Source organism: Pieris napi, chromosome 17 (genome assembly GCF_905475465.1).
Source record: "Pieris napi chromosome 17, ilPieNapi1.2, whole genome shotgun sequence".
NCBI classification, from domain to species: Eukaryota; Metazoa; Arthropoda; class Insecta; order Lepidoptera; family Pieridae; genus Pieris; species Pieris napi.
In genome coordinates, this window is record NC_062250.1 from 3925254 (window position 1) to 3944823 (window position 19570).

At 33.8% G+C, this 19570-nt stretch overlaps 1 protein-coding gene across 1 annotated transcript; it reads left to right on the forward strand.

Annotated features, from left to right (window-relative positions):
- Positions 1–15868: 15868 nt before the first annotated feature.
- Positions 15869–19161, forward strand: LOC125058100 (trypsin-2-like). The gene is made up of 5 exons (XM_047662137.1): positions 15869–15958; positions 16273–16459; positions 17024–17273; positions 18117–18260; positions 18913–19161. The coding sequence occupies exons 1-5, from the start codon at positions 15907–15909 to the stop codon at positions 19069–19071; spliced, it is 792 nt and encodes a 263-aa protein (XP_047518093.1). The 5' UTR covers positions 15869–15906; the 3' UTR covers positions 19072–19161.
- The last annotated feature ends 409 nt before the right edge of the window (positions 19162–19570 follow it).

A 19570-nucleotide genomic window follows, 5' to 3' on the forward strand; every position in this document is an offset into this window, starting at 1 on the left:
CTAAATCGTGATCGCTTTATCCAATGAGTTCTTTCGAATATATCCAACAAAACCAAATAACATCTAAACGTCGGGCGAAGAACTTCTATAGAAATCTTTATGCGACCTATGCATCATTATTGCTAACTGCAGATATAATGCTTTTCAAACCCCTTTCATACTGATCGGAGTTCTTAGAACTCCAATATGAATTTATTGTAATGCAAATTGCATCTCTTTACCTCTCGAGAGCGCTTTCAGCGTTTTATAGACATGAGGAAGTTTTATGAGATTTTTAAAGATTTTCAAGTCTTTTCAAGCAAATAGAGCGAAACGCTTGTGATTTAGTCATTTAAATCGGAAGTCCACATTATTCTGCTCAATTTACATAATTATATGCTTTTTGACTGTCTTTATATTTAAAGCTTTGAATATTAAAATATTTTTTTTTATAGCAAACGTGCAGGAGATCTGATGTTAAGTGATACCGCTATGGAGGCTCACATTGCCATAAGCCTCGTAAATGCGTTGCCGGCCTATTTCCCTTATAGAGGAAACTATTTGGTGACCTTGCCAGCTAAATTGGTATACTATATTCTAAAACAGTATCTGAAAAGGACTCAATGAAGTTGAAGTTTCTGTCACCAAATGGCAATACAATATTTACAAGTACTTTCAACTAAGGAACGAAACTAACAAATCCAATACGTACACGTATTGGATTTCTGTTGCACTCTCAAGATGGCTAGATTATTAGGAGTTTGAAACTTGGCCCGATGCTATCAGGCTCCAATTTGCTCATGTCACTTATGCTGCTGACTACAGACTTGTATCACAATGTATTTTAGAATATTCTAACAACTAACTAACTTGTGCCCTGGATTAATAAGTTATTTTAATCTGACTTGAAACATCAGAAAGACATTTTGGATATTAAGCTAACCAACCGTAATTTTTGGAACCGAAATCCAAAAATTATCTGTTTAAAGCCTTCATGTCTTATCTATAAAGGCACAATTTATATATTGTATAAGGCCAATTCAATTTCTAGATTAAAATATTTTTTTATTTTTAATGTAATTTGAAGTTGGATTTGTTTTTAGAAGGAAATAGCGTTTGGTTTTGTAAAGGAATTAATTAGTACAGCATTTAAATACATATTTCCATTTTATTACATCTTCAAAAAATAGGCTCTTTATAATATCTTTACATTAAAATCTATTTTTTTCACTTTTGTAAAAAATTCAATAATATATACTTAAACTTCTTTAAAACCGTTTCTAATAAGGCCCAAATATTAATATGAATAAATAAATTGAACACTTGATGTATTCTATAACTATATATATATATATATATACATAGTTATAGAATACATATATATATATATATATATATATATATGTAATTAATTTTGTTGCATTTATTTATTTATTCAAGGAAAGCCCTGGGGTGCTTATACGCTAATTAAATCGACTCTTTGGACAATCAAAACAAAATAAACAAAAATAATTATTATCTAGCTAACGTATAATAAGAATAACAGTATAGTAAATAAGTTATACACACAACGAAATAATATATACATGAATTAATACAATGTTCATCATTTTAAAACGAAAACCGCATATCAAATAGTATTAAATGTTATCTTACTGAAATGTAATTTCGACCCAACATTGGGTTTGTTGTTTTACAATCCAGAAAATACAATTCCCTGTCTTACTTCGTTGCCTTTTATAGAAAAAATATCTTTTAATTTCATAAAAAGATGTCATCAAACCGTCTAGAAGGAAATTAAATCGCTTATCTCATCGCACTGATAAAATCCGTCGTCTTCGTTTAAATTGAACAGCCTGTATATCGAATACAGCCATGCTCATGTTGAAAATATTTTATGATACAAGGGAAAGTTCTGAGAATTTTGGACAAATGAATTTTCGAAAAATGTCGGACGCTCGTTTTCATGCTCCGCTAGTTTTACGGAATGTCCCGAGCTCTCGGAAATGTATTAGGTTTAAATTTAACGATTATTTTTGTCACATAAAACGCTTAAGTGGATTACTGTTTTAATGAAAAAATGTTTTTCTTCGTATAAAAACACTTTAATAGCACAGACGAATTAGCATCTGGAGAAATGACAATTAATCTTTTAAAACACCCACAGTAACGCCCGATGATGTCATTATTGAGATTGAAATCTATGCTAGTCTAGTAGACCAGATAGCCATTAATGCCAGCCATAGGATTAATTGGGGTTAATTTAATTAATGAATAAAATAAAATTTTAAATATACTTTTGAACAGATTAAAAAATTATTAATTATTAACTCACATTTTTAAATAAATAATTTTTAATTTTAATAAGGAGATATTTCATTTGTCAACTGTCAAGTCAAACTCTGTATTTAATATGTAATAATGATCTGTGCTTAATACGTCTGACTATATTATTATTATTATTATTTTTGTTTTATAAGACAATTCACACCAATTGACCGAGTCCCATGCTAAGCTGGTGAAGCTTGTGTTATGGGTACTAGGCAACGGATATACATACATATTATAGATAGATAGACAAATAAATACATATTTAAACACCCAAGACCTAAGCACAACACCAAATGCTCATCACATCGATGTTCGTCTCAGCCGGGGATCGAACCCGGGACCCATGGATTTGCAGTCAGGGGTACTAAACACTAGACCAAGGAGTCGTCTGTTATGTTTGTTTCGTGCATGTATGTATTATATATAGTGTGAATTAAAAAAAAGTGTTATAGAACTCACTTGATATTCCCAACTCGATCACTGTCAAATTTGACAAACACAGTCATCCATGATGATGACTATTGACAAATGGTGTTAATTGTCAATTGTCAATGAGGTGAAACCCAAAGTTAGCGCCAGTAGATAAACGCCTGTTTTTGTGTTAGTATTAACAGTATTAGGTTAGGGTACACTTTAAATCTACTGTTCCGTGTGTGCTTGTGTGCATTTACCAAATACCCTACAGTATTTATCTGTGTAAAAATTGTGTTCTTTCAAAGGTATCTTTTTACCATATTTCTACAATACTTATTGTTAGCCATCAGTGTATCATTGCGACCTTCCTCATCAAGGTAAAATTAATCTTGACTGCAAGAATTAGACAATAAATTGTTCACCTGCCTAAAAGCGAACAATTCTATATTCAAGAGTGATAGTCAATTAGTGTTACTATAATAAAATATATTTAAATACATAGCATACATTTTGATAATTTTAATGCAGCTTTTATTATCATTATTCAATTCTATTAATTATTGTTGTTATACTTCTTTAGGCGCGTTATGAAAAATTGATAAGAGTGAAATTTTACGATGCGCGCGCACCGTGACACAAAATTATCAGTATGAAGTTGCCCACGGAAGATGCTACGGCATTGGACATAATTTAAAAACAACATTCGAATAATAATAGAATTTATGTTACACTTAATGTAAGAGAATAATAATAAATATTTATTTATTTAATTTTTCAAATGTAAACTGAACTTTATTGACTATAATGACTACTTTTCCAGTCTTTGATTATTTGATTGTAATTTATTATTTGCATGCACTCAAAAACTATTTTTAATAATGCCAAAGTAGTATAACTTCTTACGCGCGTACATAAGTACATGCACCCTTTTTTTATTTTAATATCCTTGCTTAGATATCAACATAATATATTTTTTAACAGAAGGTTATTACAAGGTCCATTGACCCCATCTTTATAAACTTACCGCCTTTAATACATTATTTCAAGCTGTTTTCCGCGCCATTTTAAGAACAATACTACGTTGTTAGCGAAATGAAAAGCTTACACCCGCATTATTCATTTTATTCGGTACAGCCAAGTAGCTTTTAAGTCGGGGTAAATTCACTGGAATCTTGAAATGTTAAACGTTAAAAAATGGAAATTACATAAAGAAATTTAACGCGCACCACCCCTACATTCCACTCGTGGTAATTATGAAGGAAAACGAAAGAAAAGTGATATTTTTCAAATTCTGACTTCTTTAGCTACGTTATGAGATTCCTTTGAATGTATAATATATTTTATATTAAATTTGCCCTTAACTTAGTAGTGTCTCGACTTTGTCTGCGTCCGTTTTCTCTAAATTCCGTAAACATCATTTTACACGGGTTACAGAAGAAAGTTCTTTAATCGAATTGTTTTATGTTATACTAGTAGACTCGGCCAAGCGTTGCTGTGGCTAAGACTTTTGATATATTACATAGTAGTAAACTATTCAAGAGAAAAAGCAAGAGAACACCAATCCACCATGCTTGTTTAGTGGTTATGCCATTAAATTGTAGCTTATGTGAAACGTTGGTAATTATACATGCTGTCGCGACAATTTTTGTAGATAGTGATGTGTCCTAAAAAATTGTAATACATCATTTTGTTCTATCATTAATAGTTTTCGCAGCGCACACGATTGAAGGAAGTTTTTTGTTTATTTTTTTACACCTTGGGTTAGATTATTCAAGTTTTTGGAAGCATCCCTATAAAACATAGCCTATGTCACTCGGGAATAGTGTAGCTTGCCAACGGTGAAAGAATTTTTGAAATCGGTCCAGTAGTTTCGGAGCCTATTCATTTCAAACAAACAAAAAATCAAACCTTTCCTCTTTATAATATTATAGTATAGATGTGTTTGATAGTAAAGATAACAAAATAAAAAATTATTAGGTAGGTACTACCAATAAATTAAAACGTAATGTGTACTCGCTCTCAAACGATTCTTAATGCTCGTGATGTATATATATAGTTAATGATGTTTGCAATACTTAAGCGATAGTCTCGTTTCTAAGTATCGGTCTTTATCATTACTAACAAGCTCAAAATGGCATATTTCCAGTATAAACTATAATTAATTTGTTCATATAGTTCTATGTTTATAAGTAAATTCCAAATTCAAATTGTCCACACATTTGAAAAAAGAATATCTGGATAAGATTCAATTTTCGAAGTCGGGCCACGTTGATTACTTTCCGTCGGAAGTATAGACTAAATAATATCAAGAGAGTCGACGGAAGTTATAAATAATCTTGCTTCGAGAATAAACTTAGTATCCCCCAAAAAGTTTTCTTGTTGCTTAATTACATTTTCATTTATCTTTCCTTTCAATTGAATCAGAGTTTATCTACACGGCGCAGATTGCTCTGTAATGAACTCGTTATTTGTAAATTAATTGAATTGCTTAAGATAAATTGTTTACTTTAGTTTTGTTCAGATCGTAACCAATGTTAATCGGATCTTGATCCTTTGGAGTTGCGTAGAGATGTGGGGTCACTCTGCATCTTCTACCGCATTTACCATGAAGAGTGTTCAGAGGAGTTGTTCGGATTAATACCAGCAGCTGAGTTTCATCATCGGACGTCGAGGCAGAATACGTAATTCCACCCGTATCACGTCCGCCGTTCCACAACTGAGCGTTTTTCCAGGCAGTTTTTGCCGCGCACCACCACTATGTGAAACCAGCTGCCCGAAGTTGAAGTATTTCCGAACAAATTCGACTTAGGGTCCTTCAAGAAAAGAGCCCTCTGGCATTGAGAGTGTCCATGGGCGGCGGTATCACTTAACATCAGATGAGCCTCCTGCCAGTTTGCCCCCGTTCAATTTAAAAAAAAAATCGGGTGGGTTGAACAGGGCAGTATTCTCCTTTGAACAACTGGCTGTTATGCAAGACAAGCTATTTTACCACGACAATTAAAGGAACAGTTACTGGGAAATTCACCATGTCCGTGAAAAAATTGCTGACATAATGTATATACAAAAAAGGTCCTACGTCCCTCCTACGCATCGTGGTTCGATTCCCGGCCTAATAATTTGTCATATCATAAAAAAATCAACTAAAACACTGACAGATATGTGTCTCGGCTTATACGCGGAGTTAAGCGTAACTGAAGTGAATTCGGTGAATTTCGGTGCAAAAACAACGTTGCTTAGCAACAGACGAATTTAATATTATTTTGGTGTTATTAAATTCTTACGTTACTTATGAATTGATGTTACCAACTACTTGTAATAACAGTAAAGTTAATAAATACAAAGGCGGGTAATTAAAAATCGTAAATTCAAGCCTTAAATTGGCGGGGCAAAACCATCAGATCTAAGTTAAAAAGGCAATTAACGCAGTCTCAATTAAAGATAATTACGAAATTTGGTGAAGTCTTATCTATAGGATATTGTCTGTCGAATTCAAAGTGACGAGAGCACCTGGCACTTTTCGACGAAATTAAAAAAGTTTTCAGCTACACAACTTTGTTCTCGTTCATTTAAATTCTAACGGATTCGCGTTTCTATTCGTGAATTGTTAGATATTTTTTACAATAGCATAATTATTTAGATGCGCTGTTGAAGGTAAAAAATAGAAGTAATATTCCTTACGTGTATTATAATTTATTTATTTAAAGATGACATCCTACGGGCTGCTATGTAAGTACATAAAATATACAAGAATGCCGCCATTTAACTATCAATATTCAAATAATAAACTCAAACTCAAAATAATTTTATTCATATAGGTAACCAAGTACACTTATGAACGTCAACAGAAAAGATGTTAAAATAATTCTTAATTTATATTCACTACCAGTTCCCAAGTCAAGTGCGTAGAGTGGGCAAGAAACTCTCCGCCACTCTTTTTAATCTTTCAGTTTTGAGTCATACAAATTGTTTGTAAGACAGAGTAGCCATAAATATTTGAATTGGAGCAAATCACTTCCAAGGATTGGGATCATTTAAATAACCGTCAAATTTATAAAAGATTTATTGATTAATTTACGTTTAACAAGAACTTGAATTTATTCAGTGATAATTCTCTAATTTCGCTTGGGAGATTGTTGTAAAAACGAATACAATTTCCATATTACAAGTGGTTTAGTTGTTGTTTTGAGTATTATACTGGTGTACAAAGTCACCATTTGTTTTAAAATCTCTTATATATTTTTCTACATACAACAAGGCTTCAAGAATATATGGACCAGATAGTGTCATAATATTTAATTCCTTATTTTTTTTCCGTACAGGTGCAGAATGTAGATCTGATAGAGAGATCCGGGCTTCGAGTACCAATTAACCACAGTCATATGGGATCATATAGGAGTAAATGTTGAAATGAACCGAGAAGAAGAAACTCTGTTTTAAACTTATATATACCAAAGACAAATACTACCGAGAGATTCTTAATTATTAGAACAGAATTATTATTGCATTTTAAAACACTTTTTAATAAATAAACAGCGATTTTATCATCTTTTATTTATGAGATGCGTCGAGAGATGCATCATTATTGACATTCAAGTGACCTGTATAGTTGGACAAAATAATATTTTTATATAAAGTAAATTATGTGATTTTATAATGGAAATGTCGAAAGCCCTAGGTTACCCAACCATTAATCATCTCTAGTCTAGTTTCGTAGAACTCTGTATTCCCAATAATTATATAGGATTGCGCTTTATTGTATAGATCAAAGATAACAAGACCAATTTTGGTTTAAATGTACCTAAATATCGACTGCAGTAATTGAGTTCTCACTAGAGTGATGTATATCAGTTAATTATTTTCTATTTATAAGCGCAACGAATCGTTTATATTGCAATTAATTGGATATTCATAGGTTACAATATTATCCCGTAAACGTATTAAACCTACTCGTATTACTCTAACAAACAAAAGATAATTTACCTTGTTAAAAACTGTAGTAGTCGATTTAAATTATGTTACATGGGCTGAAATTTTTTTAGAGGACGCAATTTTATTTATGGAACATGTCGGGTGTGTCACACACAAGCTTAAACCTAAGTTTGTGGGGTCGGCGCCCTTGTCCGCCATCTTGGAAAAAGGGGTGAAAACACGTTTTTGGCTATATCTCCTAAACTATCCATCGTACAAAAATTTTTAAAGACATATTTTGTAGTAAATCGCTTTGCCTACAATTATGTCTGTTTTTTATCATAAATTCAAAATTAAAAAAAGTTATAGGTAAATAAAATTTCATTAAAAATTTCCTTTTTTGCTTTATATTTTTTTTTTATTGGATTATATCAAAAAAATATATTTAAACAATTTTTTAGACGTTCTCTTTCTGGTGATTTTCCTCTAGATTTTTTTTTAATGCGTTAAATCCCACAACCTTGAGGTTAAGCTTGTAATGACCCCCCCACCCCTACATTTCCCATCAATAAAATTACGTCCTCTAAAATATGTTCAGTTTGGCCCTCAAATTGTAAGATTTCAATGGACTAGTACCACGTTTTTAACTAAGGCTATCTATAAATAGAAGAAATAGAAGCTTTAGCAGCAAGCTAATGGAGAAAGAAAGCCATGGAAAGATACATAGTTGGAAAAATCTGGAGGAGACCTTTACCTGTGAAGGGGTTCCGATCAACGGTAGGTACTGAAGGAAGCTAGGATATTAGGATAACAGAAAAAAATAATGTATGTAATAATTAATCTCAGCTGCATCTTCTACTTTTGTAATTATTGAAAATTAAACGGGCTCTTATTATTATATCTATAGAATCTAAAGTAGGTAAATCTTTGAACTAGTTTTATTCTCAGAATATGTATATTCAAAGTAAAGCTTTGAAATGTGGTAAAAAATTGCGTATTTTTAAACGACCTCGAAATACTTAAGGAAAATGCTTACAATTGAACGTTTATTTTTCTAGTAAACTAAACTAACGCGCATTTTATTTGACTTACATTAAAATGACGGCATTAAGTAATAGTGTATGTCAATCAACCTCAAGTTTATATGAAAATTGCTAGCTTGATTTTGGTATTTACAGAAAAAAAGTCATTTAATCATATAGGTAACACATTGTACACTTATGACTCGTCAGTAAAGAAATACATATTAATGCTTCTAATTTTACATTTAGTGCCAGTTCTCAAAACAAGGGCGTAGAACGGAAAAGAAGAACTGGCAATAAACTCTCCGCCACTCTTTTTATCTATCAGATGATATATCTATACAGAAAATAATCTATTTTTCAACCTTAAACCCTCAAAAGTAGTCTAAACTTCTATAACTACCTTATCATGACTGAAAATCATCTGCTACTTTTCCTTATAAAGTAAGTTGTAAATTAAAATCTTACAAAATATAAAGACATCGTCTACTGAACTAATTAGTTCGAAGAACTGCACATGGGTCAACTATTACGTTCTCAATTAGCTGACACGTTTGCTACAGAATTACCGTGATTCACTGTCTCTAACATTGAACTAATATTTTTTTAAAACTATATACTGAATATTATTGGATTCCAATAATATTTTACTTGCGGCCGGCGAATTTCATTTATTACGCGTCTGATGGTGACATTTAGGTATAATTGTTAGCGATAACTTTATCTCGGTCATTCCATTTGAAAAGCTTAAATGATCTTAGCAAAACCTAATTGTAAAAACTGCAATCATTAAAAATCCGTTCAGCTTTGAACAGCGTGTTAGACGAACTGAAAACTGACTATTTGTGCTAGAAATAAAACCAGTGACGCTACAACCTTTTTAGGCCTCAAATTTCTGTATCTGTTTCATGATCATTTGTCAATCTAATACGCAAATGATCAGCCTCCTTGCTTGACACAAGGCATCGCCTTTTTGGTTCTAAGGCAAGTCGGTTTCCTCACGATGTTTTCCTTCACTGTTCAATCAAATGTTAAATGCGTACAGCGAAAGTCCATTAGTGCACAGCCGGGGATTGAACCTACGACCTCAAGGTCGCACGCTGAAGCCACTAGGCCAACAAATACTGCAAACATTATTTTATGGGACTTTGTGTACACATATAAGGTTCTACTGACCACTTAATGTACAAGGATCAAAAAGTAACGTCTATGCATAATTTCACTCCATATTTGGTTTAGTTTCTCGAGAAAACATAATAAGGACTAAAACTATTCCATGGCAATTATGTATGTAAGGTTGCATTCTTAGTTAATATTCGTCTTCCGCTTTTCTGTTATTATACTTAATTATTGGTAATGAAAACGCAATTATAGAAAGAAGTTTACTTTAAAATACTTGTCTAATCTAGCATGAGAATTTTTGTTGTTGAAGTCGCGTTATTTCCAGTAATATATTATAGGAGTAATTATAATGGTATAAAGTTTAGACATACTACGTACTTACTTAATTTCAGATTCAGGAGAATTTATGACACTATTTAGTGGTACTCCCTTATTCATAAAAACTACATCAGTCCAATTGGATCGTTTAATAAGTCATCTACATGAGAGGTAACAAACTTGCGACGGCAGACGAGACTCGAGACGCTAACTAGCTAGCTGTAACGGTAAAAAAAATTACCTAAACACCCTCAGACACAATTTTTTTTTCACAGATACAAACGTGGCATACAAACAAGTCAAAAAAACAAGTATATCGAAAGCACCGACCAAACGGTAGTTCATTTACTTGTTGACTGTCCGACTTTTGACAGATCTAGGGTACTGGAGACTAGCATGAGGGTATCCCGGGATAGGTTATCTGACATGATAATCAAGCATAAATCGCAGCTAAAAAGTAATTCAGCTGCACATAGAAGCTACTATACAACATTAATAAATGTATCAGTAACATGAATTGTGCAAGAGGGGACGCGGGTCCCCGCGGCCGTCATGCCGACTCGCTCCTAAATATCATGAGGGTATTTCCCAAGTTGCCCCCGGGCCTGCTGGGAGACCAGACCAGACTTAAGCTTAAGCTTAAGTAAATAAAGTATTTTTTTAAGAAAGGGGAGAATAAACTCTTCCCTGCTGTTACGCTTCTTGGCCACGGATCTGCCTGATCGCGAGGTTGGTAAGCTATATAGCTTATATAAAATTTCTGTTCACAGAAAGAGATAAAGGAGGTCTTTAGTCTAAAGAGTGCAATAACTTTTATTTTTACGCACTTATGGTGCAATGTGGGTAAAATGTTGACCATACATTTCCCATCTGTAATACACCACTTAAATTAATTACAAAAATATGGTGACATTTCTCTAAAATGCAGCTACGAATTCCAGCTTATTGCATCAATGCACGTGGAATCTCGAAGGCTGTATGTCCCTAAGACATCATTAGACATCGTACGCCAATTAAAACTATTCAGTACAATTGTTACAGTCTGAACGTGACAGGAAACATGACACTATTATCACTGTATAGGATGAATTGAATTTGCTTGTTTTTTGTAATAATTTAATCTACGCACATACTTGAAATCAAATTTCCTTTAGTTTTTAGTTTTTTTTTTCTCTTTGTATTTTATTGTTCTTTATTTATTTATTTATTTTCACTTTGTTGCTTTACGATATAAAAATTTAACAAAATTACAAGTAAAGGAAAGGCAACTGGCGGCCTTATCGCTTTCGAGCGATCTCTTCCGCAGTGAGAGGCAACCACTGTGAGAAAAGAAAAAAAATGTATTAAATTACATAAGGCACGCAAAAAGTGCAAAAATACATGTATTACATATAGTTGTAAAGAAAAAGAAACTAAACAGGAACAAAAAAAACAAACTAAACTAAAAAAGGATACATTAAAAAAGTTACCAATGTATCAGTGTGCCGAGCGTTGGCAAGCTTTTATATATAAAATAAAAATATGTATTTACTAAAAGAAAGTGTTTTCTGAACCTATACGTAGTAACTAGCTAAAAATTTAATTTACTGGTATAATAATAAAAAACCAACAGTAAAAATAGTACGTTAACACTGTATAAATGCCTTAATTAAAAAAAAAAATCCCAGTTGTTTATTGGCTCGAACCTTAAGTGATACCGCTTGGACACTCAATGCCAGACGGCCCGCTAGTGCGTTGTCGGCTTTTTAAGAATTGGCTATGCTCTTTTAATATGCTCTTTTCTTGAAATACACTAAATAAGTATTTAAATCAAAGTATCACACATGGTTTTAATTGCCGAATATTAACTTTTGTCTATTACAAAAACAGTGTTTCTACATTAATACTATGAACGAAACGCGATCATAAAAATAATAATTGTCTTAAATTGTAACTATGAAATTATGTAAATTGCGATACGGTTTCACCAAGTATTTCTCACATAAATTTCACAATAGAAACCTCGAATATCGAATATTTGTCAATTTTTTAAACTCATTTAGTGACCGTTTTAAATCGTATTGCATTAGTCTTTCTCAGAGCTCTGTAGCAGAGGACAAGCACACAACTGTAGAACACACAACTCAATCAAAATTAATATTTTTGTTTTTATATAGAACAGGGCAAATGGGCAGAAGGCTCACCTGATGTTAAGTGATACCGATGCCCATGGACACTCTCAATGCCAGAGGGCTCGCGAGTGCGTTGCCGGCCTTTTAAGGTACGAATTGGATCTTCAAGGGCTGTCCATTTTATAGGTTTGAAATTTGATATATTTAACTGCGCTCAGGACGAATTAAAATATGGACCTTAGTAGAGGGTTGCGTAATGTTGCGCCCGCTTTGACTTTCTTCTTGTTTGTCGAAATCACCTGCAAACTATACACTTACCGTTCTGCGGTTAGTGCGGTTAATGACTTCATGATTTCCAATAGGAATCACAACTCACGGCCTGCACTTGGACACCGTCTTAACTTCAAAAAAACTTCAAGGGACACCCGGATGGAACGAAGTTCTTTTCGATTAATTAGTGAAGGAACTATTGTTGTTATTTATTAAAATTATTATAAAAAACCTGTATACACTGCGAAAATGCAAATGCAAAATAGAAAGACGAAACGAAAATAACTGGCTTGCTTTCTATGAGAGAGAGAGAGACAGACAGAAAAACACGCGCACGCCGTACAGCTACCATAGCAAAAAGTGTCGTTACAATTTTTATCTTATTTTTTTTTTTATAGAACGGGGGGCAAACGGGCAGGAGGCTCACCTGATGTTAAGTGATACCGCCGCCCATGGACACTCTCAATGCCAGAGGGCTCGCGAGTGCGTTGCCGGCCTTTTAAGAATTGGTACGCTCTTTTCTTGAAGGACCCTAAGTCGAATTGGTTCGGAAATACTTTAGTGGGCAGCTGGTTCCACATAGTGGTGGTGCGCGGCAAAAACTGCCTTGAAAAACGCTCAGTTGTGGAACGGCGGACGTCGAGGTGTACGGGTGGAATTTCGTATTCTGTCTCGACGTCCGATGATGAAATTCAGCTGCAGGTATTAATCCGAACAACTCCTCTGAACACTCTCCATGGTAAATGCGGTAGAAGATGCAGAGTGACCCCACATCTCTACGCAACGCCAAAGGATCAAGCCGCTCGGAGAGGGATTGGTCGTCGACGATTCGAACCGCTCTGCGTTGTATACGGTCAAGTGGAAGGAGCTGGTAATTTTTTCCGTCTAGCCCCCTTTCGCAACGCGCAATAAAGAACTTCATTCCAATATAAATAAATTGACAGGTCTTGACAGTAGACTTAACTATGGGGGACTAGAATACAGATATAAGTCCAGGAATGGCTGCTTGGGTGAAATCAGTTTCACTAGAAATCTGTTCTGACTTTTTATGTAGGGAAATCCGTTACGCATACCCTCCCGCTGAGTGACTGCCTTGTGGAGGGTTATGTGGGACTCGTGTGCTAGAACCCCACGGCGCCACCAGCAATCCCCCGAAGAGGGAGCGTAGACGGTAACAGCGTAGCCTTGTCCGCACCAATCTGACTCCCCTGAACCAAAATCTTGTGTCACTAGACCAGGTTTGGACAAGGACAAGGTTCATACTATGTAACTAGGACTTGAATGAATCAAAATATTAGTATAATTAGGCCGGGAGATAGTGACACAAAATAGTGGGTCATTTGTACCTACCAGTATGGCGGTTCTTCAGGGGTCTTATTACACAATGAAAAAAATTACAAAAATGATGGTCATAGCGCTTGTACCGGTGGCCCAATCGCATGGGCGATAGTCGAACTCGTCGGATTAATTACGAAAGTCAAACGATTTGTTCCACAAAACCCCTGAAGAATAATTATTAGAATATTGGTACAAATGATCCACTATTTTGCGTCACTATCTCCCGGCCTAAATTGGGTGGTTTTTTTGGTCTCGATTTTATCAGTTAAAACTGTTAATTGTAATAGAACCCTTCTACGACATGACGTGTTGCCGTTTAATTAGACGTTTATTGTATAAAGTTTGTGCAAACAATCGTCGTTAACGCTTTAAAACTTTGAGTTAATGGGTGACACAATTCGGTATTGCAATTATAATTGTCATAATAAAAAGTTGTCTAAAAGTGACGTAATTTGTTTTAATATCTTAATTTTTTAAACAGTGGCGCTATAACCTTTTTAGGTCTCAGATTTCTGTATATGTTCATGATCATTTTTCAATCTAATAGGCAAGTAGGTGATCGGCCTCCTGTGCTTAAAACACGCCATAGACTTTTTGGGTCTAAGGCCGGTTTCCTCACGAATTTTTTCACCGTGCAAGCGAAAATGCGCACATAGATAGAAATCCATTGGTGTACAGCCGCGAATTGAACCTACGACCTCAAGGAGCCACTAGGCCGACACTGCTACATAGTTTGTAAATTATCGTCTGTGATATGATTCTATTATTATCTAAATTTTGTTTTTAACTAAGTGGTTATTTGTTTATTAAAGTTTATCACATCATACAAAATACTAAATCTACGGTATTTACACAATTTAGGTAAACATGAATGTAACAAAAATATTAAAAAATACAATAAAAATATATACAAGTTAAAATAAAAATACCAGAAATTTTTGTTAAGCAATAAAAAATTACCAGCAAAATAGCGGATTAGGTTCGAGATAAGCACTTAACAAAGCTTTCTTTATAACCGATCAACCCACTACCGAATATATCCAGCTGGTTAAAGATGAAAGCGTCTAAAAGAGATAAAGCATTAAAATATATTATTTATTTTGTATACAGAATGAATCCAGTAACGTTCTTTTCAAATAATTTATATTAAACTTGATTTTGCTTCAATAATTTACTCACATCACTGTTTAACATGAATATTTCGACATTGTAAATCAAATTTAAACCAATGCATAATAGGACGTCCCAAATTCAATTGATATCTGTTTTATTGTTGATTTCATTGAATTGTTTATTTTATCGTCAGTCGACCCAACATTTACAAACGATTGTTCTTTTGATGACCAACATTTACTGTTACATCTCATTAAATTTTTATGATTCTCAATCATGGCCGAATCATTATTTTAAATTATATTTGTTATTAACGTTCTAGTTCTCTAGCAACGTAGCTTCTGGCAACGCACCTGTAAGCATCCTGCCCGTTTGCCCCATGTTCTATAAAAAAGTAATCACGAAACCGAAATAAAATTTAAAAAATCAAGAAATTTGGAAAAATAGTTCTGTAATCCTACAGTCCTCTATCGCTTCTGTATGGAATAAATTTTTCTTACTCTTTATTTAAAAACACATAGATCAAAACGCGATCTCTTTATTGTACAAATATTTAATTTTAATTTAAAATAAAAATATTGCCAACGTATAGTTTCGATAGCTACAAGATTTCTTCTGATAGAAGGGTGTTTCAAATGCCCAATTATGTATATTAAGTATTATGTATTAGTGAACAGCCTTAGTTAAAATGAACTACTATCAGAAAAACACATTCAGTTAGCTATACAATTACTTAGATTAAACTTATAGAGATAGTCCGAATGGTTGAAGCGTTTTGTTTTAAATGCGTAAATATAACAATATTTTCTAAGTCAAGGAACAATTTTCGAAAATTATAGGAAGTGTAGTAATGACTTTTTAATATGTTGATGACGATCCAATTATGATAAGAAATAGTTTATTTCAAAGAAAAACATGAAAAAGAAAGGATTTATATATGGTGAAGAGTAAAAACATACTCAAATCAATCGTGAGCGAGAATGAATGTAGTAAAAAGTTGTTTTGTCTTATTCTTCTGTTTGTTAGTGCAAGGTACGTACTTTAAGCCGTGATCGTGGCTTCAGACTTCGTTATTTGTTTCGTAATATTTTTTTTATCTATTAGGCAAGTAGGAGATAAGGCCCCTAGGCCTGACACGTTAGTGATTATTTTCTGTAATAAAAATGTTGTAAATATCATCAATGTATGCTAAATGTGACTTTAAATCTCGTGGCATGACAGTGGAAATCTTGGCCAGCTATAGAAATTTTAATCATTCGATGTCCGAATAATTAAAATTTGGACTAGTAATCCACCCAGTCATTATACTACGGCGATATACCGCATAAATATATTATTTGTTACAGATGTTGTATGCCGACGACGTGTGCACTTAAGACACGATGGCAGGATAGTAGGTGGTTACAATACAACCATACAGAGTTTCCCTTATCAAGTATATCTCTTGCTGAGAAAGGGAAAGGACTATTACCAGTGTGGGGGATCCATTCTGAACGAAAATAATGTCTTGACTGCCGCGCATTGCTTGACCGGGTATTTATTTCCACAGTGAACTAGACACATTAATATAGCTTTACAAATATATAACATAGTAGGACAAAGAACATATTCCACAGAAAATAATACGATACATAGATAGCAATAAAACATACAAAGGGTATTAAAAATAGTCATAATAGGTAATAATACATAAATAACATACATTAATTAACAGATAAATCCGGATTTATAGTTTATATAACTCGGCGTTTCGTAGCAATCGTTTTTTAAAGCACTCAAACCATCAAATTATGTTATCAATAATTATATCCGTCAAATGTTTTAATTAAATATGTAATAATTGTAAACCAAAGACTTCACGAAAGATTATTTCAAACACTTCTTAATGTACGTACACGTATTTAGATAATATTTAAACATTTAGCCTATTTTTTAACTTTTCAGTCTTGCAATGTATTCATTTCATAGCAGTTATGATATACTCGTCGTTTGTTTTACTTCAGTTTTTTTTTTATATTTTGTTTATCTTTGTTTTCTTTTATATTATAGAGATGTGAAGATAACTAATATAATTAATAATCAAATTATGTGTTATAGAATGGAAGAGGTGTTCGTACGCGCCGGGAGTACGGATTCCTTCAGTGGTAGTACCCAGTATGAAAGCAAAACTTTCTTCCAGCATCCTTTATACAATACAGCTACAAGCGATTATGATGTCGGCTACGTCCGCTTACCTACACGCATGACTATAGATGGACAGAATACTAAGAGAACAACACTGGTAGCAAGGAACACTGCTATTCGTGCTGGCCAAAACGTCACTGTCAGTGGCTGGGGAGCTACAGCTGTAAGTGAATTTTGTCTTCTAACAAAGGCAGAATACAAAGTACCATCCCTATCACCTGGAAGTCCATCGTTGCATAACTGAGGGTTTTTTAAAGCAGTTGCCGCATCACTATGTGGAATCAGTGGCCATCTAAGTATTACCGAACCCATTCGACTTAGGGTCCTTCGAGAAAAGAGCGTACCAACTTTTAACAGGCCGGCATCGCTCTTGCGAGCCTTCTGGCAATGTGAGTGGTCAAGGGCGGTTCATTTAACATCAGATGAGCGTCCTGCCCGTTTTTTCCAGGTTCTATAAAAAGCGATGTTTTGTCAGACATCCTAAAATATCTATTTATTACAGTAATTATAAGTTTTTATTTATTAACTCTTCGTAACTTTTACATATAAAAAACAGGTTTCATAATTTAGGCGGGCGGCTTTATCGCTAACAAGTGATATCTTCCAGGCAACCATAGTATGGAAAAATAGCATACTGAGGGTAAAGGTAAAAGAAGTTCATAAATAATTAACAAAAAACTATAACGTGTAGTACTATAATTATACAATACTAAACTAAAAAACTGCAGCATTGCAGACCACATGGTCAGCCATGACCGCTACCACCTCCTTCAATTAATTATAATGGGTAAAATCCAGGCTAAACGGCGTTTTGGTAGAAGGAAGAAATCATGGCTTCGCAACGTTAGGCAGTGGACAGGTATTGTGACTGTGAAAGAGTTGCTGCATCTGGCACAGGACACGGACAGGACTGACGGCCAACATCAAGCAATGGAGAGGCACCAAAAGAAGAAGAATTTAAAATAAAAGAACAGTAAAGCTAATCTGTTTTGGTAACCTTTTCCAGGAAAAAGGTGACACAAGTGACACTTTGATGGCTGTGCAAGTACAAATAGTAAGCAACGAAGATTGTCGCAAATCGTACGGAAACACTATTACGTCCAGAATGTTTTGCGCAGGAGTTCCTGAAGGAGGCAAGGATTCATGCCAGGTATAATACCAAGCTATATAAGTAGAAGTAAATTGACCGTTCTGGGTTGTTTTACAGAAAATCTAAGTCTTATTTATAACAATGAAACCCAACACGATCCCCATGATTCCCTTGTATACCAGACAGAAACTAGATAACCACACATTTGGCAAGAATATATTGTAAAACTTTTTTTTTCCTACATCATCAATGGAAATGTGGAAAAAACAGGGGCAATGTACTTGCGACACAAGTGCTTTTCTTCGCTAGTCTTACTTCACACAGATAAGTCTATTAAGATAAGGTTAAATTGTAGATATTGATAAATTGGTTATAAATAGATCTATATAATTATATTATATAATATAATAGTAAAAAGGTTAGTCAACATCACAGGAGACGGAAGAGCTGGCAGCTACCTCGGACAAAGAATTAGTTAGCTAAGGGGGAACGCTGTCAGTATCTTCGGAATCATTCCTAAACGGACTCCTTTTAATAATATATTTTAGTTATTATATTTTAAGGTTAGTTATTATTTTTTGTTCCATTTATATAACGTACGTTATATAGGATTTATTTATAACCACAAAACAATTTAAGGGTAAATGATTCACGTGAAGACCGCCAATTAAATCGATTTTGATTTAAAGTTAATACTTGAATATCGTTTTAGGGTGATTCCGGTGGACCTGTGGTATTTTCTTCGAACACACGGCAACTTGGTGTAGTATCCTTCGGTATAGGCTGTGCTCGTAAGGGAACACCTGGAGTGTACACAAACCTTGCCAACCCTCAAATTCGCAGGTGGATAAGATTGAATACGGGAGCATGAAGTAGGAATCCATATCGATGGCCATGGTTTTTTGGACGCTGATTAATTAAGGGCGCTGTTTTCTGCACGTTTATTATATTTGTTGTTGAATATTTTGTTTAAATTATTTACCATCGTAATATAACTTAATTGAGGATCTCAATATTTTTGTAAAGAATTGTTGAGTCGTTCTAAATACGTTAAATAAAAAATTGATAAAAAGAATTGGTTCAAGTTAGTAGATAAAAAGGCTGAATTGACCGTATTGAAGTTTACGGAATTATTCATAAAAAATTTTTTTTCATAACTCTATGAATAACATGTTGTCTATATAAGACCCATAAAGCCAGTAATCCTCACTTCAATACACATTTGATGATAGATTTAGTGCCAATATAATAATAATTTGATGCGATTTAATAAGTAAATAAATCAATGGCGCTACAATATAAAGGTATGGGTTTAATGATCATTTGTCATTAAATAGGCAAATAGGTGATCTACCTCCTGTGCCTGATAC

Bases quoted from the DNA above. Each gene is read 5' to 3' on its own strand.
- LOC125058100 (XM_047662137.1), top strand. From the start codon at position 15,907: ATGAATGTAGTAAAAAGTTGTTTTGTCTTATTCTTCTGTTTGTTAGTG. The intron at 16,460-17,023 runs GTATTTATTTCC...TATGTGTTATAG, and splicing joins GCCGCGCATTGCTTGACCGG to AATGGAAGAGGTGTTCGTAC. The intron at 18,261-18,912 runs GTATAATACCAA...ATATCGTTTTAG, and splicing joins GAGGCAAGGATTCATGCCAG to GGTGATTCCGGTGGACCTGT.